This window comes from Acanthochromis polyacanthus, chromosome 11 (assembly GCF_021347895.1).
Source record: "Acanthochromis polyacanthus isolate Apoly-LR-REF ecotype Palm Island chromosome 11, KAUST_Apoly_ChrSc, whole genome shotgun sequence".
Taxonomy (NCBI): Eukaryota; Metazoa; Chordata; class Actinopteri; family Pomacentridae; genus Acanthochromis; species Acanthochromis polyacanthus.
Window position 1 is genome coordinate 15444699 of NC_067123.1, and position 25016 is coordinate 15469714.

General features: G+C 39.3%; 1 protein-coding gene across 2 annotated transcripts in view; it reads right to left on the reverse strand.

Moving 5' to 3' along the window:
• Positions 1-25016, reverse strand: part of gabbr1b (gamma-aminobutyric acid (GABA) B receptor, 1b) — a 148810-nt gene that overhangs the window by 51751 nt on the left and 72043 nt on the right. For both annotated transcript variants that reach the window (XM_051955127.1, XM_051955126.1), the window contains 3 exons: positions 16212-16372; positions 3204-3338; positions 302-472 (listed from right to left, as the gene is read on the reverse strand). In XM_051955127.1, the coding sequence (XP_051811087.1) occupies positions 302-472; positions 3204-3338; positions 16212-16372 (467 nt within the window). The remainder of the gene's footprint in view (positions 1-301; positions 473-3203; positions 3339-16211; positions 16373-25016) is intronic.

Below are 25016 nucleotides of genomic sequence, written 5' to 3' on the forward strand. Positions count from 1 at the left end.
TGTCAGTGATCACTGTACAATTGCCTGTGTTAGAAATACAAAAATCCCCCAAGGCAAAGCCATGTTTTACTTTTAAAAGGCAATTTAAACTATGACTATTATAAATATATATATATATATATATATATATATATATATATATATATATATATATATATATATATATATATATGCTGAGGAGCAAATTGTCTAAAAATTTTGGGAAAATTATCTTTGAACAAAAGCATGTCATATTACTCAATGTACATACATTGTTTTACTTTTCTAATTGTCAACTCTTTCAGTTGAAATCACAACTCACTGATGTAAAAACTTCTGTTGTTTGTTGAATGGTGGCAATCTTAGTCCATTTCCACTTCTGGAAAAGCTGCACTCGAGTAGGGTTGTGCAGGGTGGCAGATGGGTGAGTACGGAAGAAGGTGGGAAAGCGCTGACGGTTGGACAGTGCTGGAGAGCTGGAGCCATATGATAGCTAAGACACAGGGATACAGAAACCATCATGTTAAAGTTACGGCATGACTTAAACTGTGGCAAAATGAAAGTACAAAAACCAACAAATATGTTAAAGCTAGCATGGTATTTATATTTTTAAAAACTGTCTTAAAAAGTTTTTATAAAAGTGTTCCATGGATTTGAGACTAAAAGTTACTATTGAGTAACTATTACTGTTATATATTGACTTACTACTGTGGGTCAGACGCCAACCAAAGTTTTAACCATAACATTCCACCAAAGATAGCACGACCAGCAAGCAGCCCATGGTTCACTATACCTGGGGCAAAACAAAGGAGGAGGCAGTGCAGGAAGCATGACTACCGAGCCACTGTCCATGTCCGGCTACAGAAGAGCCCGCACAGACCAGCATTACCCAGCATCTTCCTCACAAATACCAGGTCACTTAACAAGTGACTGGGGCCCCTCAAGGCTGTGTGCTCAGTCCCATATTGCATACCTTGTACACCCATTATGACTGACATAATACAGAGAGGAGGTCCTGAACCTCACCAGCTGGTGCTCCCTCAATAAGCTGGCACTCAATTCCTCAAAGACAAAGGAATTCAGTGCTGGACTTCAGGAGGAAGAAGAAGGCCTCCCCCTCTCCCCCCTTCTCATCTGATGGGACAATGAAGGAGAGGGTCAGTGACTTTAAATTTCTGGGAACATACATTTCTCAGGACCTTACGTGGGGCAATAACACCAATGCCCTTGTGAATGAAAAAGGCACAGCAGTGTCTGCACTTTTTAAGGTCATTGAGGAAGGTCAACCTGTCCCTGGAACTGCTGTTGTCTTTCTATAGAAAGCATCCTCACCCACAACATCTTAGAGTAGTACAGGAGCAACTCTCAGGCTGACAAGAAGGCTCGGGAAAGAGACAGGAAGTCAGCACAGAGCATCACAGGAGCACAAGTTGTCCTCTCTGTCAGACATCTACAACACCAGATGTCTGCACAGGGCCAGAAGCATCATCTCTGACAGTTCACACCCAGGACACAGCCTGCTCTCACTGTTGCCCTCAGGAAAGAGATTCAGATCCATCCAGGCCTGCACCTCCAGATTCCCCATCACATTTTACCCAAGTGGTACTGAACATATAATAGCTGTTTTCAGTCAATTGTCAACAGTGCAATATATCCGTTTGTTGTTGTCATACTTGTTCTTCTCACCGTCTTAACAGCTCCTTTTGTATATATATTTAAACTTTAATTTATTTGGTCTTATTTGTATTTTGCACCACAACAGTTGTCTTAACTTCGTCCCATATTGTGTGTGTGTGTATAATGACAATTAAAAGCTTTCTATTTATTCTATTCTATTCTATTCTATTCTTTTTCAACCAACAAACTGTCTTATGTGCTAATTAACATTTCTGTATTTTGGATTAAAATTTGAGATATTTAGATTTTATTTGTCTGATTTTTAACATCTATTCTGTTAACAGAATACATCTTGTGTGGCTGATGGTGTAATTAATCAGTTCATCAGAGAGGCTGAATACGTTCACATTACACATTATAAACTGCAGACATGTTTGTATTGGGTTGATTTAATTTCTTGACGTTTTTACTGAGACTAAAATTCCTAGTAAGGGATATAATGATACTTAATAAAACATTTGTACAGATGTTTCGGCACAGACAGCCTGAATATCTGAAAGATCAGGGGTCCAGAGCTGATTTTTGTCCCTGTGGCACCTAGTTCAAAGTTACACAGGTGACTTCTTTTTTGATTTCTGCTTCTGCTTTTAGCCATGTGTGTTGCTACTGTATGCTGTCATTATGTAGATGCATTAACAGGACATGCTATTATGAACATCACAATATGACAAATTTATGTGACATTAAAATGTATGTGGATATTATTAACCACAGCAGATTAAAGCACACTTCTACATGGTAAAGCACGAAAACTGCTGACCGCAGGAATACATGTGCTTTGGTGAGAAACAGTGAATGCAGATATCTTAAAATGTCAATGTACAAGAATTACTGGCAATGTCATCTTTTTTACAATGATTGAATTTTTTTTAACTTATTTTTTTTTACAATTTGCAAAGAAAGGAAATGCTGATGGCATGATTCTTTAGAGGGGAGTTGTGGTGGGTTTTTCATTAGTTTAATGTAGTGAAGTGAAACCTATAGCCATCTTTAACTGGTTGAATAAACCAATCAGAATCACAACAATAACCAAGTATTTTATGGTTGGCAGGCAGACTCACTCTCACTGTGACACTCCTTCAACTCATTGTTTTCAAGTGTAGATTTTAGCTCTGCATCTAAGAGCGTTTTCCTGTGATGTTATTTTTATATTTTATTGCAACCTATGGTGCTTCTCTGTTGTGTTTTCAAACAGCCTCCCCCAGCGACCACTCATCACCTAAATATTGTCAGTCACCTTCGTATTTATCATTTCTTTCTCTGTGCCTTCTTTTTCTTTCTACAGTCATGAACAAAAGTTTACATACAGCAGATTGGGTCACTTTTTCTGTTAACCCAAAAATAAAGTCATAAAAGAACCAAACTTCATTAATGTTTTTGTGACAAAGAAGTATCTGTTCCAATCACTCTATCAGAGAAAAATCAGAGTTGTACAAATAACTGGAAACTCAAGAGAGCCATGACATTATGTTCTTTACAAGTGTATGTAAACTTCTGACCACAACTGTGTATCTTAAAAACCCACACATGGAGGCGAAGGTTCTTACCACTATGAGGTTCCACATGCGAGCTGCTTCGGCTACCAGTGTGGACACAGAGCTGCAGCCTGGCATCAGCACAATTTTAATGGGCTCTGTGTACAGAAGGTCGTACAGCAGCTTGGTAGCCTCACCAGGATCACACTGTGGATACACAAATAAAGACAGCAGGAGCATCAGCATTGTTGTCCATCAAAGAAAGTTTCAAAATAATCGGGGTTAATGATTTTAAAAAGAAAATGTCAGATCACTGACTGTCAACACATCAGACCACAGACTACACGTCAACCAAGGTGTAATACAGGCAAAAAAGTCATTGTATATTTCTGTGAGAGAAAACACTTAAATCACTCTTCATCACTTAAGGAGAACATTAGCTTGGCTGCAATTTCACAACGAGAGCACTTCAGTGATCTTGCTTCTACTGCGATTCTTGCTCGTCATGGCAGCAATGTTGAGAGCCGAAATCAGATGTGATCAAATAGACAAGACAGTCATATTGTGATTCACCATAATTGTACTGTAATCCTCATAAATGCAGGTTAACATAAACATTGGAGTGAATTACAAAATCAGAAAATCACAGATATATGCACCAATCAGGCATAACATTATGACCACTGACAACTGAAGTGAATAACACTGATTAACTCTTTATCATGGCACCTGTTTAGTGGGTTGGATATATTAGGCAGGAAGTAAACATTTTGTCCTCAAAGTTGTTGTGTTAGAAGCAGGGAAAATAGGCAGATGTAAGGATATTGGCGAGTTTGACGAGGGCTAAATAGTGATGGCTAGACAACTGGATCAGAACATCTCCAAAACTGCAGCACTTGTGGGGTGTTTCTGGTCTGCAGGGGTCAATATCTATCGAAAGTGATGCAAGAAAGGAACAGTGGCGAACCGGCAACAGGGTCATGGGCTCACTGACGCACACGAGGACTGAACGCTACCTGTATGGTCTGATCCAACAGATGAGCTACTGCTGTTAAAACTGTCGAAGAAGTCAATGCTGGTTGTGATAGAAAGGGGTCAGAATACACAGTCCAGTTTGTTGCGTTTGGGTCTGCAAAGACAATTCAGAGTACCCATTATAGGAATTTTTCCAAAGGCCTCTGGAATTCCTGAGACATGACAAACTCAGATAAGCTCTCCCTCCTCTTCAGCACTGACCAACACCCATTACTGGAGACATGGGGATACACAAGTATTTTTGTATGTTTCATTCACAGAAGGATAGAGTTCCTGTGAACATTTAAACCCCTAGAATAACTTTTTCTTTTTAAAAGGCAATGACTTTCAATTATATGCTATGGATGTCTTGTTAATGAACTTTCATGCTAAAATCCCTTTTCAGCTTTAGGAGACCCTCAGCTGAGACCTCTCTGCATTCCACAGATCAGATAACAGGCCATAAAACTTTACGACTTGGAGGAGCACAGGAGAGACTGGTACAGAGGAAGAGCCACGTTCTCTTCAACTGAACTGAAACAAAAGAAAACTTGCCAGATTAATATTTCTGATATTTATTTTGTGTTTACAGAATTACCAATGTTAATGGAAATCATCCATCTCTAGCATACCCGAAAATCACATTTATATGTCTTATAGAAGCCGATTTATTAATTTGATTTATTATTATTTGTGATGTTTAATCATTTCTTCCCCAGGATACTATGATTTTGGAATGAATTCCAATATTAACCTCTGAATTTCCTCTCCATTTAGGTTGAATGATGACCATTGTATTTACCTGTTACCAAATCTCTGACTTGTTGTTATATTTTCAATGTGATACATATTTTTAATGTCATAAACATAAACATATAGTTATGAATGAAATAATTCACATAATATGAACATATGTATTAATCTACATGTTTCTCTTTTACACAACTGAAATATGGTGAGATAGACAGATCGTTTACCCGTTTAATGTCACATATTCTCTATCCATTTTGGATCATCTCCTTTCTCTGCGAGAACAAAGGAACTGTGGTCGCTAGGCAACTCGTGCCAAAAGTTTCTTTCTCCGCCTCTAGCCACGACTCCAGGGCCTCTGACCTTTATAAGCCTAAGCAGCCCCCACCTTTGCTCTCTTCTCTTCCTCATCTGGCCCTGAGAGGCCAACCAAAGTCTCTCTCATTTTCTCTATCTAAAGCGCGTTTTTCTTTTTCTTTTTAAGTTGTCTTCCTTTCAAAGTGTTAACTATTTATTTCTTCAATTTTTGGAACATTAGTCTAGACATTTTGCTCACGTTAAGCCGAATTTTATTCGTTTAATCTGGAGAACCGATTCAGAACCAGCATTTTCTTTTTATCAAGTGGCTCTGGATCAACTCACTCCTTCAGCTGACCACACCGGAAATCTGCTGGCCCAGACTTCCATGCCGGAACCAATCACTGAGGCAGGACATCAATGCTTTGCCATAACAACGATACTACACTCCGGAACCAACAAAGTCCAGAGGCGTGGTAAACGTTACAGGCCCACACAGTCCCAGCCAGGAGTCAACTCCGACAGATGGTTCCATTGCCGTAAGATCAGCTGAAATGCTCTGATTCGATCTCCTGGGTTGATTACTAATCACTTGGTCAATTAATTCGTTTAATCCGTTTATTCTTTTACAAATCATTGATTTTCATCCAAATTACCGGTTGCCTCATCAGGTTAGATCTGCTTCCCTCACCATATTCCAATCTCTCACCATATCTCTTCTCTCATTCTACACACACACACTTCCACATCTCTCACACACACACTCCCACATTCCACACATGCACGCGCACACACACATGTAGTCCTGCACGCACACACCACACACACACATCATATCTGCCTTGTATATAGTTCACTTCTTTATTTTAATAGAATAGTTAATAAATACTTCATTTTAGATCAAATTACAGTTTCAAGTGTTTCTTTGTGTAGAATGTGGTCAGTTTAACCGAGAATTCAAGACTTTTTGATATGAGACTGATCAAAAAATTTAATTAATAATTTTATTAATGTTAATTAATAAATGTCCTAGCAATTAGAACGCTAGGTGGTGCCCCTACTATTAACGAGAGCTATAATATTACGTAGTATCCCCTACACCATGCTGACCCTTGTGCCCCACTGAAAGTATCAACAATGGGCACAAGCATCAGAACTGTACCACGAAGCAATGGAAGAAGGTGGCCTAGTCTGACGAATCACGTTTTCTTCTACGTCATGTGAATGACCAGGTCTGTGTTTGTCGATTACCTCACATACACATGGCACCAGGATGCACTATGAGAAGAAGGCAAGCCGGCAAAGGCAGTGAGATATTTGGGCAATGTTCTACTGGGAAACCTTGGGTCCTACCATCCATGTGGATGCTACTTTGACATGTACCACCTACCAAAGCATTTCTGTAGACCATGTACACCGTTTCATGGAAACGGCATTCCCTGATGGCTGTGGCCTCTTTCAGCAGCATAATACACCATGTCACAAAGCAAAAATTGTTTTGGAATGGTTTGAGGAGTAGAAGAATGAATTTGAGGTGTTGACTTGACCTCCAAATTCAACAGATCTCAATCCAAGCAAGCATCTGTGAAATGTGCTGGACAAACAAATATGATTCATGGTCATGGCCCTGGTACCAGTTACACTTATGTGCAACTTTATGCTCGAGCATGGTGATTGTTATGACCAATCTATAACTAGCACAAAAGTCCAATAACAAAACACCACTCGGGTTCAAATCGGGCAGGCCGTTTCTCCCAGTCACTTCCCTTCAGGTTTCTCCATCATTGCCCACCTGAGTATCGAAGTCCCCCAGGAAAACTATGGAGTCCCAAGGTGGCACCACTTCCAGGACACCACTCATAGACTCCAAGAGGGTTGAACTCTCTGCACTGCTGTTCGGTGCATAAGCACAGACAACAGAGTTTTCCCCTCTGCAACATGAAGTCACAGAGAGGCGACCCTCTTGCTCTCCAGGAAGAACGCCAACAAAGCGCAACTCAGCCAGGGGCTCATGAGTATCCCCACACCTGCCTGTCGCCTCTCACCCTGCGCAACTTGGGAAACCGAAAGAGTCCAACGACTCTCCAAGATTCTGGTTCTGGAACCATTGCTGTGTGTGGAGGTGAGCACAACTATTTCTAGCTGGTACCGCTCCACCTCCCGCACCAGTTCAGGTTCCGTTCCCACCAGTGAGGTGACGTTCCACGTCCCCAGAGCTAGGCTACGTCACCGGGGGTGGTGCACCAAGGCGCCCACTCCTGCCTACTGCCCGGTTGGCATAGTACCCGAACCCAATTTCCAGACCTGCAGGTGGTGGGCCCATGTTACTTCTTTGGGCTGTGTCCAGCCGAGCCCTGTGGGACCCCAAAGCTCGACCACTAGAAGCACTCCGACGATCTCACCCCCATGGTCTGGCTCCAGGAGAAGGCCCCAGTATCCCTATCCCAGGCGAGGTGGTGGCTTCTCCTTTTGTGCTTTTATTAAGATTTTCTGAATTGCTCTTTGTTTGGTCTCTCAATAATAATATTAACAATAACAAACACACTACACTTCACACTCATGGTCCTGACAACATAACACTTAACCAAACTAACTAGGCTGACTAAACCACAAAAACACAATAAAACATGCATTATTTCAATTATTTTTGTGGTAGAATAAAAAATTTCTAGCCTAAAAATTGAAAATAATATGAAATATATATAAAAATAATAATTAAAATATATTAAAAGGACATTTAATCAAAATGAATTGCTCAGTGACAGTAGCATCAGTCTCCTCTGTCTCCCCTGTATAGTTTGCATTCAGCATCTTGCCTTGTCCATCTCTCATAAAGCTGGGCATAGTGTTTCTCTGTGGTGTTGTGCGGTGTGTGGGGAGGATTTGTAAGGCCCTAAAATATGTGTAAATAATAAAATAAATAAAATATCCATCCATCATCGATACACTGCCTAATCCTCACTAGGGTCGCGGGGGTGCTGCAGCCTATCCCAGCTGACTTAGGGCGAAGGCAGGGGACACCCTGGACAGGTCGCCAATCTGTCGCAGGGCTACATATACAGACAAACAATCACTCTCACATTCATACCTATGGGCAATTGAGAGAAATCAATTAACCTCAGCATATTTTTGGACTGTGGGAGGAAGCCGGAGTGCCAGGAGAAAACCCACGCATGCACAGGGAGAACATGCAAACTCCATGCAGAAAGATCCCAGGCAAGCCAGGACTCAAACCAGGGATCTTCTTGCTGCAAGGCGAAAGTGCTAACCACTACACCACTGTGCAGCCTTAAATAAATAATAATAAAAATATATAATAAAATGAACATGTTTTCTACTTTGTGGTTTTTCGATTTTCGTGGACCTCTCTATGCATATATATATATATATATATATATGTATATATATATATATATATATACACATATATACATACATACACACACACACACACACACACACACACACACACACACACACACACACACACACACACACACACACACACACACACACACACATATTCCTTACAATAAGGTGGGCCTGAGTATACCTGTACATAGAGCTGAGCTGAGGTACAGACAGAGCAGCCGTAAGAGGTGAGGCACGTTCCAAGGTCACATCAGCCTGAGCCCTGACAGGCTTGTCTGGGAGGACAGCATTTATTTGCGTAATGCTGGGGAAAACATTTACCCTCCAGCTAAGCCTCATTACCTTGATTCACATGTCACAAATGGTTCAATTAAAAATCAACAAAACATTTAAATGATAATTATGAAGGTGTGGTTATCGTTATTTATTAACAGAGGTAAAGAGAGTTGTGGTTGAATGACTGTTGGAAATTTTATATTGTTGTTGTCATCATGTGAATATCGAGTTCTTATGTTATTACTCCACATAGGTCATTGATGACAATGAATAAATTTGTAAAAAAATAAATGATTTTGCTAAAAGCAATAATTACTCAAATCTGTCAAACGTACTAGATTCTGTTAGAATGGGGTTTACAAAGCTTAACCTCACTTACACTGTTTCATCACGATCAGTAGCAACTTGTGACAACATTTTCAGTCAGTAATATTAGCACAGTGAATAAAATCATAAAAAGGCATTAACAGGTGACACAATCACAGCAGTGTGTTGAAGCAGCAATCCTTAGCTCAATGTCAGCCAAAGACAGCATGATCCACAGAGCCACACTAGCCACATCTAGCAAATACTAAATGTTAAAATAAACTTTAATACCTCTGTGAGTAATGGATGTGCTGCTAGAAATCATTCCAAGTGAAGGTGAAATGGACTGTAATTTGACTGCAGACATTTAATTAAATTGTGGGGTTGTGGAAGGCCTGGCCCTATTACAATGGATCTGAGTATACCTGAGAATACAAAGGCAGGTAAATGACAGAGAAAGGGATCCTCAATTGTAACATTCCCCTGACAATTTCACATTCTTGTGGATCCATGTTTTTTCTTAACTGTTTATAGCATTAAGCAGAAAGTTGATTTATTAAGTTCTTGCTGTTTTCTGACTTGCTTTAGTTTGTAATTTAAAAAAAGCATTACATGACATTTTTGTCTTTATATAACAATATTATGATATGCAACAAAAGAATCAGATTGTGAATGTTATAGTTAGAATATGTGTTAAATGTCTTAATTAATAGGACATCAGACCCCCATCTTTTGTCATTATTTGTCAAATTTAATACAATGATCAGATTTATCCATTACTGTTCCTATTTACCTGCATCTAAAATGAACCAATTACATATTTTTCAAATCTTTTTCTTAAATGTATTTTTCCAAATGGTGATTTAAGCATTTGTTAGCTTAAGTTGATTGCACTGTCACAATTTCTTGTAGTTGTTCTGCATGCTGCCTCTGATTAAAAGGTACTTACTGTAAAAAAAAATGCAGAAAACATTTTACAGTTACCATCAAAAACATTTTTTTTTAGTTTACCAAAGCAATTAAGTCAAATGTCAAAGAGAACAAAGCCAATGGCTCCTGCTTTCAAATGTGACACTACTGTTGAATCAAACAACTAAATTTAATACAGAATTTTTGCACACGGTATTGTTAAGGTGCAACATCAGAATGAATGCAGAGGGACATTACTTTCATTGTCCCATATGAATGTTTTTATATTTGTATAAACTTCTGTAAATATAGGGATGTTGGTCAAAATCATATTATTAAGAAGTGGTTGACCACTGCTAACAGTGCAAAGTAGTGCAGTTGACTAGTCCACTAATTTGTGAAATACCTTATGGGACTCTATGAATCAGTCCTTATGTTAGCAAGCTGGGTTCTCTTTGTAGTATTATTTGTCTTCCCAAATGTTGGTGGTAAAGGAAAATAAATCACTAACACCTGTGCATCTATGGAGAAAAAAACTTTTTTTTTTTTATCAGTATCTGTAAGGAGGCAGCAGTAGTGCAGCACAGAAGGTTACAATTCCTCCCCTAGCAATGCTGTTGCAAGTTTTCAGTAAACTGCTCACAGATTTCAGGCTTTGACTCGACCCCAACAAATCCACAAAGAATGGCTTTATCCTCTTTTAAAAATGGAAAAAAAAAAATAGCCCAGCAGTTGTATTAATATGGCTTCTTTACAGAAAAATACCCCAGTTTCATTGTGTATGTTCCACATTGTGCATTAACATACAATCTGCTGAATGATAAAGGACTTTCACCTATATGATAAGTCAGGGTTACACCACAGAAACAGGTCTAGCTGGGTACCATCTCCTTTTAATTTGCACACACTCAAAAAAAATGTCTTTTGAATTAACTTCAGAATATAGAATGTTTTCATATAGAGTGATCAGGACTGAGTGTTAAATTAATTATGAAGAGAACTTTTTAATCAAACGATGAAACACTAAATTACAAAATTCATTGTGGGTGAAAATGAAAGTTTTTTATATAAAGAGAATAAAAAGCTTAATGGCTGCTAAATCCTTACTTGTTTTGAACAGCTGTCAAAGTGTCATGATGAAGAAACCATTTCATCTAAAAAACGCAAACACGTAAAATAGGGTTGACCTCATTTCCTGTTTCTTTGTTTGCCAACATCAATAGCTGAAAGGACGAAGCTGTTCACTTACAACCAACTCTTGAAACAGTCTACAGCCTGTCTATGAGGGTCAAATCCCTTCCTATGTGATAAAGAATTCTGCTAAGGCCTGTGCTGGATTTCCTCTCCTCACCTAATCACACAGAGTGAACAAGCATGGTAACAAGTCACCTAGAAAACACTGCCCTCTTCACTCCTTAACCAAATAGATTGTTTTGTAAAGCGGCCCCATACTAATCTAGAGCTATATTCCTTGCAGCTGACCTTTTGAGTATCTGTGGTACTCATGGGAGATCACTAACACATTCAAATGAGCATTCATCTTTTAGTTATGCAGGATCTCAACTAATATTTAATCATCTATTTGCTAGATTTGAGAGGGAAAAAAAAGGCTTGTGAAATTTTACAGCCCATTGACAACCTGATGACGCAGCCTGTTTTTCTGGCCTCTTGAGCATCTCTTCATGTGGTGCTGCACTGTGATCAGCTGGAGATCCATCAGAGCATGCTCAGTATGATGTGCAGCTGGCCTGGCAGAGCACTGGAGTACTTTGGAGGTATCTGATGAACGAGTGCTCCGGCCAGCACTTCTTTCATTTGGCTAACTGTGCTCAATATGTTTTTCTGCCTGCGACAAGCTTACATCATCCTCCCATCCGTCTGCTCCTGTTTGTGCAATGATACAAGGTGCATGATCTCGCCTCTTTCTTGGAGTCAAATCTGTGTTTGTTTGAACTGCAGTTGTCGTGGTTACTGTTGTCATGCCAACCTCTACACCCCCTAACCCCCTCCGACAACCGGCTTTTGAAGTAGGACTCCAATGTAGAACAGCTTAAACCAATCAGAGTGATGCTTTTAAAAAAAACCACCAGCCTGTCACAGTGTATTTAACTGTTTATATACCCAGCGTATGCGTGTGTGTGTGTGTGTGTGTGTGTGTGTGTGTGTGTGTGTGTGTGTGTGTGTGTGTGTGTGTGTGTGTGTGTGTGTGTGTGTGTGTGTGTGTGTGTGTGTTCGTCTACAGTGTGTAGAGAGGCTCAGGTGAGTAGAAGCAGTGTGACAGAAAGAGACTAAAATTATAATCTGGCAGTGGAAGACTTCACATCTAAAACGTCATCTTGCTCTTTAAAAAGGGAACGACTGTGCAGATATAAACCCAGTGCAAACAGTGACACTAAAGATGAAAGCTTCAGTGCAGATGTTTGAATCAGAAACCTAAAAATGGCGTTTTCATGCTATTAATAAAGCTTAAACATCTATTTTACAAATTGAAGGCGAGGAGGAGTGAACACAAGTATTGACCAGTCAACCTGAATGATGCTGAAAAAAAACATCCTGTAATCCCTGATGTGTATTATTATTTCTAATCATGTGATGCTATTGGAAGAAGGACAGCATGCAATCAACCCTAATGCTGCATTTTGTCAAACACATAACATACAAAAGGTAATCCGACTTTAAAGTATCTAAATCAGCACTTCAAATATTCCTTCAAAGGCAGTCAATTTTAACATGTATTTAAGACAGCACATAAACTCTATAAATGTTCATTGTGTCCCTGGTGGTTAGATTTACCTTGCCAGCTGCTCCCATTTCATAGGGCAATTTGTTTGTTTCACAGTTTGTTGTTATGACTCATGTCTCATGTTGTTGTGCAAGTTCCTGATATTAAAGAACTGTTTGCTGAGCTTCTGTATAGCTAACAAATGATAACTGGCCTTCGACCTCTGAATCCAAACCCCCATCTCTGATTCATTTCATTACATCGGTGATTCATTATGGTTTGGTGCCGTGTTTATTGATTGTTGTGCACAGCTACCTAGCTACTAAGCTGCATCCAGTTGAAATATATCTTCTTTCAATCCTGTACAAATACAGCTATAACAGAATGATTAGTATGAAATATATTACTACTAATATTACATTTCTGTTTCAACCATAGCATGGTACATTATCTAATCCTAATGGCATTTTTTTATATGATCTCACAAGTCAAAACAAACACAATGTGCTTTAGATAATCACATACAGTGACATTTTCTCAATGTACAGCAACTGTAAACTTCTGGAATTCTAAACTGAGATGACTCTGTAGCCTTTCCTTGAAAGCAAATTAATAATTCTGAAAGACTAGTCTTCTGAGATTTTTTGAAAAGCATAGTTGAACCTAGAAGATGGGTCTTGTGAAAATAAAGTGTTTGAGTGTCTGAGAAGCTCTTACCCCTACCTCTAATCTAGCTTCATTGACTGGACTCCAGGTTTGATAATTCCTGACACCAGTTAGTTTCTGTTGATGTCAGTAGCAAATGGGTTCACATACATTTTCTAAACCATTCTTAAAATGTTTGCATGATGATTTCAGTATACACAGTATATAGTTAATGCACTCCACTGTCTCTTAAACTGGTTTGCTTGTGCCAGCCCACCATAACATCAATGGGTTTCCAGTTTGGTTTTCTAAATCCTATTGTCATTGTAAAGATGATTTAATTGATTCACTCAGCTCCTTTCTTCACTTTCTCACTCTCTCTCTCTGGTCCATCTGTGAGCAGCTAGTCCTCTTTGTGCAAACTCGGAATCAACACATGCACGGGAAAAAAAGTTGTTGTTGGCTTTACTCCACAAAGAAGACAGCTGGCCAAATTCCAGAACAGAATCGATCTGGAGTTCACAAATGGTGGGTATCACAAACCCCTCTGCACAAATACATCCAAAACAAATGCATTCAAGTTAACTCACACAAGTCCGTCTATGTTCTTAACACGACACTGTCTGTCTCAGATACCCAAACCTTCAAGAAGTTATTAGCAAGAATGTAAGGAGCTTATCTGGCTAGGACAGCTTTAACTGAACAAGAAAATACAGTTATGTAGTCGAGCTTCACAAGCTGTAGCTACATAGCTGACAGTCAACATCAGCAGCTCTTTCAAGTGGAAAATGTTCATTTTAATTCAATGACTTGATATTCAATGTTTGCACCTTCGGTCCAGATGATTTTTGAAAAATTTATCAGAGGATTTAGTTTTGCAGTTTTTTGACACAAAGTGAAACAACAGAACTCAACATAGAGCACTCAGCTAGAACAGTAAAACTACCTGCCTAATACTGCTTACAGTTCCTTTACAATAGCTCTGAACTGTGCCATATCGACACAGGGCCTCTAGAGGTCTCCTGTAGTGTTTCACACCACAATGATGGCAATATATTCTGTGATGGGTTCTGTGGGTTGTGGGGTAGGGCCTCTGTTGATTCACTCTGCTCTCATGGATGCACAATTAGATTTGGATCTGGGGAGCTCGGTAGAAGTGCTTTTGATTTTGTTCCTCAAGCCATTTCTGAGCAATTTTTCTTGTGTGGGGGTGTATTGTACGACTCAGGGAGGTTGCCGCTGTTGGAGGGGGGGCTGTGTCTCGAACAATGTTTCGGTTGGTGGTACATGTCAAAGGAACATCCAATGAATGCCAAATTCTCAAAGCACATTTCACTATAACAACATGATTAATGTTGTTCACTTCACCTGTCAGTAATTTTAATAGTCTTGCTGAATGATATATTGTTCAGTTTTGCTATTTGTCACAAAGTTCTTGAGAGTTATCTGGGATGTGCACAGTAGTGTGTGTCATTATAATACTGCTCTATACAGCAATTATGAGGAAACTGACACAGAATGCTGTGAAACATTGGCGAGGGCTGTGCAATCTGGATTTGGGTTCATTTTTAATACGTAAAGGGGGCAAGGTGATAAAGGTCAATTGAAAAAGTCGACGCTAACTTAAAGCATCGCATGGGCTCCATTTTCAGTATTTAATCAAAATTGTGTAAGGATATCACACATTTTGGATTAGTACAAAAATATCCTGTGAATGTAACACTGGCAGGCATGAATGTTTAAAACAGCATATGGTGAAGGAAATTGCTTTGCTTGCTGCTTGCTGCTTGCATGCTTTCAGAAAAGTAACAGCATTCAGTACTGTTTTTTCAGAGGGCTGGTCTAAGAGACATGGTTTAAACTATTAAATTCCATGCAGTAAAAGCATTATATGTGGCTGAATAGTAGTGGTACATACTACATAGGGTAAAGGCTTTGATCAGTCATGTCCCCAATTCAATTCCTTTAATAGGGACAAAAAAAAAAAAAGTGCCATACCCTATAATTTTCTAATTTTCACAATTCTCACCACTTCATTCATTATTAGCCCAATCATGCCATTTCCTTGTCTATTTTACATGCAGACACCACGTTTAAAGTTCAGTGGTGCTTTCATAACACTGGAGATCAGGTTGAGTGAAATAGACAAACTGGGAAGTTTCTGAGGTAAATGTACAGAGAGCCGAAAGGAGAGAATGTGGTGCTGTTTTAACACGTGCAGCTGATATAACTGTTGTTCATATGCACACACACACACACACACACACACACACACACACACACACACACACACACACACACACACACACACACACACACACAAGAAAAAAAGAAAATTATCTATCTATCTATCTATCTATCTATCTATCTATCTATCTATCTATCTATCTATCTATCTATCCACACACACACACACACCACACACACACACACACACACACACACACACACACACAGACAAATGTGCATGATTAAAAAAGGTACCTTTTTTTTTTATCTTTAATGTCCTGATTTGGTTCAGACAAAAAAATATGTTTATTTGCGCACTGTGCACTGTTAGCTTGGTACAGACATGTGTTCGCTATAAAGCAGAAAGCAAATTAATAAAACACTTGCTAAAGACTGTACAAATGTCACATTGCCTACAGAAATATGTTCTTTTATGCTTGGGTGTTCTTTTGTGCTATAGCACGTGTAGTGTCATGTGACAAATCACACTAATTCTCATCATCATTACATGAAGCTGGAAAGAACTCAGTCTGCATTGCGTATTCTAGTCATTTACTCACCATACTGTCATAGTGTATCAGCTCCAGCTCGTAGTCCGGTAGTATGTCGGTCCTCTTATTCACCAGGTCCAGGGCCATCTGAGCGGAAGGCAGGCAGGCTTGTCCTCCGGGCCAGCCTCCACTCATGGGAAACAGGGCCCCAATGTAGAGCTTCTTCTTGCCTAGAGCCGGGCAGGAGCAGGAGAGGATGAGAGTGAGGGTGAGGGTCAGAGAGCAGCAGGGGACCGATCTTAGAAGGAGGATTTGGCAAAGCCGAGCCATGACTTCTGAATGCTGGAGGCTCAGTGGAGCTCGAACAAGTCAGTGTATTCCTCCAGTACTGCTGACTGGGAGTCTGCACAGTGTGCTGCGTGTGGATCAAGAGGAAGAAATTCCCATGAACACAAGCTGATGTCTTTCACAGACAAATTCTAATTTGCTTTAAATACATGTACTTAATTTCTCTGCTTTATTTGTTGCAAATTTAGCAGAGCTGCAGTACATGTAGCACAATCTCATCCAGCTCCTCTCCAACAAAGTCAGCCTTGCTAGAATTATGATCATTTGCTTTATGCCTGGAGAACAACTTCATAAACCCTCAACGCTTAAGTGAGAGCTCACGCCATTCTCACGCAGCTCATATAACGCAGTTAGGAGTGCAGAGGTGAGCAGAGACAGCTCACACAGCCTCAGGTTGCTGTTTATCTCCTCAACTTGTACACCAGGTTGAGATCGTGTTTAAATCAGACTGTCAGCTCTGAGCGCTGTCCACGGTGCTGAAACCAAACTAGCGGATGCTCCGTGATACCCATGCTCCTCTGGCCTGGTTCAGAGAACACATCGAACAACACCGCGTCCTCTTTCTTCCGCATGAAAGATTAAAAAAAACAAATCCACACTGAGCCCACGAAGACACACACCGAGAGCTTTATTCTGTCCGAGTCCTCCCGTCATTTCTGTGCCCTTCTCTGCGTCTTCGCCTACATGCTCACAGCTCCTGTGTCCAGAGCCTCACTACAGTGTAACACGTTGAACGGCGACACCTAAGTTGATAAGATGTCTGTTTTTAATAATCCACCGGAGAGTAACAGGAGGTTGCTCGATTAGTAAGCAGGGTCGCTGTGAGACTGGAGGTGGGCTCGGTGCTGCTGAACTGGAGGGGAAATGACGGCAGCAGAGTGGAGCTCCGCGTTAGACTGTCCCTGACTGCAGCAACGAGGAGAGGGAGCGGGAGAGAGGGGGAGGAGAAGGGACGTTCAGTCCCCCCGTTTCACAAACGACTTGGAATTTGCAATCCTTCAACGCAGCACCGCTCGTTTCTCTTTCCTCCAACCCGCCTCTCTGTCTCTAGCTCCCTCACCAAAACTCTAGCACTACTGGTAATTATCCGTCAGAATAACTCTTCATCTTGTGAGCTTGGGGTTTTCAATCGTGGTGTTTCGTATTATTCCGCTATTCTTTCTCGTTCACAATAGGATTACCAGTACAATTAGTCTGAACCAGCTACACTCTTACCAGCGTGGAATAGCTTCGCTAAGACTATTATAGGAGACGACATTTGTCCGCTGAAACACATTCTCCTTTCAATTAAGCAAGTCAGCTACCAAAGCCGTATTAATCCAATTATAAGCACCAAGGTCCAAATAAGCTACGGGCCCCCACTGATCCCCCAATGCCTACCAATCTCCCTGCATATCCTTCTTGTATAGAAGCTAAGATAACTGAAAACTTCTGCAGGAAAGAAAACTGAAATATCAGACATGTAGCACTGAACTATAATACCAACATCATTTGCAGTATTAGTTTATCAATAGTATGTTCAATATCAGTTTCAGTATTATTTCAGAAGTTATCTTAGCCAATCACTTTAAATGGGAACCAAAATCAAAAGGTGCAATCCTGACATAAGCAAGGAAGAGCAGCAGCTCTCCTACAATGTGATTACAGAGCTGAAAACTAGAAAAGCACTCAGAGAGCAGTGCTCAAGGTTACTCAGTTGTTGTATCATTTCCGATGGAAGAAATCTTGAAAAAATCGTGGAACCAGACTATAAGCTGCATCACTGCCAAAACAATTGGTCCTTGTGTCGTTTCTGATCTCCCCTGAAAATTTCATCCAAATCGGTTAATTCGTTTTTGAGTAATGTTGCTAACAGACAGACAGACAGACAGACAGTCAGACAGACAGAAAGACCAATGCCGATTGTCACATAACTCTGCCGAGGCTCTGCCTCCTTGGCGAAGTAATAACTGATAAACATTATCATCACCTTCACTTCGATCTCATTCAATGTCTAACATTTAATGTTGTGTATTTATGCTATTCACACAACAATCACAGTTTTAAGGAGTGATGCACTTTCTTTGTATGTTGACCACTAAGTAACAAGTGATGGCAGTCCTGAGTGTGAACTGAATTGGGTGTTCCAGAAAGACATTGACCCCAAACATACATCAAAAGCAGTAAATAATTATATATTTTTTAAATGGCTAAATCAGGTTAGAATTCAGATTTTAGACTGGTCTTCCTAAAGTCCCAAATTAAACCCCATCAAGAATGTGTTTACCATAATAAAGAAACAAGAAAGCAACAAATTCACTTTAACTGTACTAAATCTATCAAGAGGAGTGGCCAAAGACACAATCAGAAGCTTGTGGACAGAACTCAGTTGAGGTAAAAATGCCAAGAGATATGTAGCAAACTGAGGAGCAAAACATTCCAGATCAACCCATAGAGAATCCAGAGACCCTTTCTCACAGCTGTAACTTTTGTCAGACACCATTTCAGAAGACAGCTAACCCCAAACTCACATCCAAACGGAACATTTGCGACTTGGATGTTTACTAATGAAGGACCACTAATGGCTCTCTTGGAGACAATAGGATGCCTCCTACCTCCACCAGAATCTGTTAAGGGTCATAAATCATTAACTATGAGGAAAACCAAACCTCTGGAGAAGAGAATTTTCATTCTTCATGGTGATCTTCTGTTCTCTCAACCGAACACACAAAACTTGCTATGCAGGAATGAATTGAACAGTGTATAAATCAGAACATCCAGGAAATGCAACATCACCAGAGTGATGATCTGGACTCTTTGATATCAGGTTTATCAGGACCAGTATGGAAGAAGAACACATTAAATCTGAAGTGTTTGTGGAGAAGAACACATGAGACAACCCGTTTCTCTCTGTCACAGACCACAGCCATAAAAGCAGAGAGAGATTTTTCACTGTAAGCACATATACTTCCTATGTCTTATTTTTCATATTATTGAATGCATATGCTTGCATTTTTAGCTATGTTATAAGTTTACCTTCATGTAGCCTAAAGTCTAAAATTTGTGAGTTTATTCTTATGTTTACACCTTTAATTATTATCTCAGGAACCATATGAGATAAACATATTTTGTTTGTGTCATTCTAATCACGTATTCAGGGTTATTTTAGAACTGTGATCATCATAGATATTAAACAAATTGGATGAACTAAAAGTAAGTTCTAAAGGTACCGTATTTGGCCTCTGACTTCTCCTGGACAGTGAAGCTCAACACCACCCCTTGGAAGGAACACATCCACAAGTGGTTAGATGCTCATTTGAATTTGGCTCCAAAACTTTCTCTATAGAGGAAAATCACTGGAATGCAAGGTGAGAGAACAAAATAACAAAGAAAAGAGAGGATTGGCCAAGAGGAAAACAAAGATTTTTGAAACAGGCTTCTTTATGAAAACTTCAACTAGAAAAAAGGGCTTAAAATGGGGCTCTTTTATGATGGCAACAAACAAGTCAACTTTAAACTAGGGCTTTGTTTTTTCTATGTTTACTTATAATTTGACTTTTTAGGTTGACTTTAATAGTACAAAAGCACTAATATTTTCTTTATAACTATGAGCTTTGACTCTTAGTGTTTTTACTTTGGCACATTTTTGCAACACAAACCTGCCAAAGTGCCTCCTTGCCTCTGTGTTCCTGAACCAACTCATCCAGCAGGTCATCACAGCTACACATCCTGCAACAGCCACCCTCTCACTGCAAAGGCTACACAAGTATCATTTTCCTTCTGCTAAATGGGTAACTGTACAAACTACAATTGGATTTCAAATTTAAAAGTAATTCTAAATTCATCACCTTTCTACTAACTGCTTCCAGTGATGATCACAGTTAATTACTTTGTTTATCTGCATTTATTCATTCCTTTATTCATTGTCTGTTGTTGTTTCTTGTTTGTTCATAGTATTGGTTAATTAATGTTTGTATATACACTAATTGTCATTATTTCTACAATGTATTTCTTTCTTTGGGAACTGAAGGTCAATGAAATCAGAAGTTAGGACTTTCATATAACAGGCGGATCAACTTCAATTTAATCAAAGTCTCTTTGAGACTTAGTCTAAAATGATAATTTTATGAGTAAAGTGAGATGGTGCCCCTAAATAAACAATTTTAGTGTAATTTTAATCATGAAGTGTAGTATCGAATATTAGGTGTGTTTCAGCCGACACTTATATCTACACTTAGTTCCCGTGAATGACGCTAATTTCTCCAAATTTTGTTACAGACATTTATCAAATATCAGCTGTAAGAACAATAATAAAACTACAGAGGAAACAAAATGCATGACTGTTTTTTTTGTTTTTGTTTCTTATTTGTGACAAAGACGTATGTGTTTCATAGAAAATTTTAAGGTATAGGAGTCCCTGGAAACTCTACCATGGTTAACATTGTCTGTTAACAACTGTAGGTATGTTATCTTAAAAATGTGAGTAGTTGAAATTGGCTTTCGATATTGTCACATTTATGGTCTTGTATCCATTCACACGTTACTATGGCACATGTTGACTTTTTTTTTTAAATCCATAAACTGAACTCCTTTAGTTGACTCCTTTGTAATGTACAAGCATTTCAAAAATCTTGTTGAGCAGCAATGAATCATGCGCAGTCCCTCCCCCACAAACTCCTACATTTACATGATTCTTTACTACTATCTCTCCCTGAAACTAGCAATGCTTTTCATTGTGTTCCTATGTGTGTGCGTACTTGCGGGTGTGTGTGTGTGTGTGTGTGTGTGTGCAGAATGTGTCTTTAATAATGTATCAGCACAGTAACGGGGTGAAACTAATGCTTTTCCTTTGATTCTCATTATTTGCGTCATTCCTATTTCACAGCCACAGATCCTCTACAGAGTCATACAGTCTGGCACTGCAGCGTGATGTCTGTCTGTCTCTAGTCCATGCCATTTCTGTTTCCAGGCACAGCTGTCTACCTGACTGGCTCTCATTTTCTTGGGTGGGTTTACATGTATGTCTATGTGCCTCTTGCCTTCTGTTCTTCCACTTCTCTGGGATGATCCATGCTGTTAGAGAAGAGAGGTATGTATCTGTGCCACCCACATTTCTCAGCTCCAGCTCAGTTCTATCAACAACATGTGCTGTCGATTACTGTGACTTCAGAGGAGACAGTTCTGCACACACACAACTTGTTAAACCAGTTTCCATGGACATGAAAATAGGAAGGACACAGAGTACCATTATGCCTCCTGCATCATTTGGAATTTTTCCTGCTGATGATTCTGAAAAATTTTGAACAGAGCTGATAATCACTTACCTAACTTAAAAAATAAGTTACCTCTGTAAAATTAAATAGTTAAGGTGAAGCGGTTAAAAGCTTGTGGTCAGTGGATACACTTAAAAAGCTTCAGATAGTTCGCATCTCTAATCTGATTTATGGATGATGCATAAGTCAAGGTCACTTACCAGTCAACCTTATCCTTGGCAGAATAATATAGAGCTGCTAAGGACTGAGCATGCTCATATACAATTGTGAACATAACTTTCCTTATACATAAAAAGACTATGTATATTATGGCAGTCTTGAATTTTCAATGATGAATGATGGAATCATCGAAACACGTGTCTTTGTCACAAAAACAATCATGAATTTTGGTTCTGTCATACATTTATTTTAAGTCTTCTCGAAATATGGCAAAATCTGCTGGGTCAAAAATATATACAGTATGCATGAGCCACAAACCAAATTTTGCAGTCTTAAAACCACATTTTTAATTTGTTTTTGGAAATATTGAGTCTAAAAAAGTCTTTTGAGAAACAAAATGCTGCGTAATTACAGTTTAATTTATTTAAACACAGCTGAATGTCCATTGCAGTGCAAAAAGCAACTTGAAAAGAAGAGTGGGAAAAGGGTGTTGCTGAAAGTTACCAAACCTTGACTTACATCATTTATTTTTGTCATAACTGCAAACATTTTTATAATGGTTAACATTCAAGTTGCCATGAAGCAGATCATGCATTAAATGAGTCTGGTATCAAATGAAGATGATACATTATACAAATGTACTGTAAGTGCAAAGTTTTAAAATGTGTAAAGTGGATACATGTGTTGAACCTAAACTATCCATACGCAAAGTGATTTTGGAGCCTTCACCTCACACATGATGCAAGACATGAATCTCAGTCTCCTGACTTTTTATGTCCTGCCCTGTATAAGCACTTCACTCCTTGTCACAATCTTCCTAAAGGTTGCATGCAGTTCAACAAATGAGTTCAATTCAATTCATCATATCTCCTTGGGTGAAAATATTGGCAGTAACTATAAGACAAACAACAGTTCTGTGCCCTTCAAAATACATTTGGAAAAACAAATTACAGCATAAATTGTATTTCTATTCGAAAAATGTGGAAGATTATGTAAAAATATTATTTTACCAAATTTCTCATTGACATTCCAACAGTCACAACCTGAAGATCTTTGGCACTGAAGCCTTGTCACTTTGCTCAGTTGGTAATCCAGCATTTTTACATAGGAATCAGTATGTTTCGCATATGGGTGAATTGGACAGTATTGTCTATATGACAATCATAACCTTCTCATTATCATCCACTAATGAACTCTAAAGACATTTTCTTAGAATTAAAAAAAGAAACTGTGAGGTCCAATTTGTTTATGTAGAGCAATAGATCAAACACAGAGCTGCTGGTTCATCTTTTCTCTCTCGGTGGTTTCTTTGTTTGCTTTTCTTCTTTTAGTCTTTGCTGTCACTATTTTTTTCTCTCTCTCTTTTGTCTAAACATTTTTACATTTCTATATTTGCCCAAGCATAATGGCCTAGCAGTGCCGTTTCCAAACAAAACCACATGTGACATATTACCACTTCTAACGCTGCTGCTGTGCTCCAGAACCTGCAAGTGCAGCTGCATTAAGCTACATTCTAATCCATGTACTGCAAGACACCCAGAATGGCAGAACTCAGGACAGCAAGTTAACACTGATTTCAATTCAATTTGTGTCAGATATCAGTTATGCCTTTTTAGAAACTTGCCTCTTGCTGAACTTTCGCCACTGTGGGATCAATAAAGTTTATCCTTATCCTTATCCTTAATAGACAATGAACATGTCTCTCTAAATATGAATGTTAGGACTATGCACTTTCCTCAGTAGGGATCTATCTGATGAATATGTGCTTTAGTTCTAAACCCATCCATTAATCAGTTATTAACACAATGACATTACCATTAGCAGATTGGTTGATCCAAATAGAAAACAAACTACACAAATGAAGCCAGCCCTCTCTGTTTGCAATCCATGCACATAGAGAACAATCATACCCTGCTGTCTGTCAAAAGTGAGTCCCTTAAGGGTTGATGGCATGAAACCACAGTGACATGCAGCTTCCAGCAAAGATCCAGAGACAAATGTCAGGAATTGGAATGACAACAATAACAAAAATTGAAGAGGCTACAAAATTTGAACTGGTTAGTAATTGCATTGTAACTGGTCAGTAGTTGAGCTTTCATCAGTCAGTAGATGGATCATCTGAGGCACATGTGCAGGGACAAAATTCTGTACCACAAAGAAGGATAGAACGATTTGATTAATGGGATCCCCAGCTAGCTGTATCTGCAGCTTGGTGGTGCTTTCTAGCAGACACAATTGTCCATGTTTTTGGTGGGAAGCCAGGAAGAGTTCTCATCCTACAGAGGTCAGGACAGATTCACACATGGCAGTATGTGTCTATACCCTCCTAAGGCCAGCAGTGCTATTAGTAGTAAGTGCATGGTAAAGTGGGCGCTGTGCATTATATGAAGGCTGTGGCTAAAATGTCAGCCATTGGGGTGGGGAGGAGGGGAAGAGGGGAAGAGGGGGAACCAATAAATATATTAATAAAAGCCATTCAATTAAATTACTCCATATACTTCTTATTTATATATACAATGCCAAATCATAACATTAGTCACCCCAGTAGAGTTTACTTAAGACCATACCATATTATAGTGAAGCCTAACAATCCCTCCTTAGTGGCCTTAGTGACGTTTGGGCACATTTGGAAAAAGTCCTTTTAATCAGGAAGAAACTGGCAAAAGATGTGGATTCATGGTGAGTGGTTGGAGTGAGCTAAGGTCCTGTTATCAAGGCAGTTGAATTAAAGTGAAAACTTTAATAACTGGAGTCTGTTGGTTTTACACAGCAAATTCTAAAAGACTGGAAGGGCTTTCTCCCCACATGCCTAACATAGACCTGCCACAGCCGACATCTGTTCAAGACAATGGTGTCAACATAGTTGGCTTGTTAAAGGGGAAGTCTGAAGCAAAGGCAGTTAGAAAGCGGTGTGAGTGAATTTGAGTGTCCTTATAGGACTAAATGAGCTGCAGGCTACATCTGATATTCATGGGCTTTCTGTCTGTGGCTCAGCAGTAGGCCTTGAGGGCTGTTCTAAAATAAAGCACAGGCTCAAAGTGATGATTAGAAGAGAGAAACATCCACAGCCAGAGTTTAAATCCCAGGCAGATAACACATCTTTCTTTATTCATTT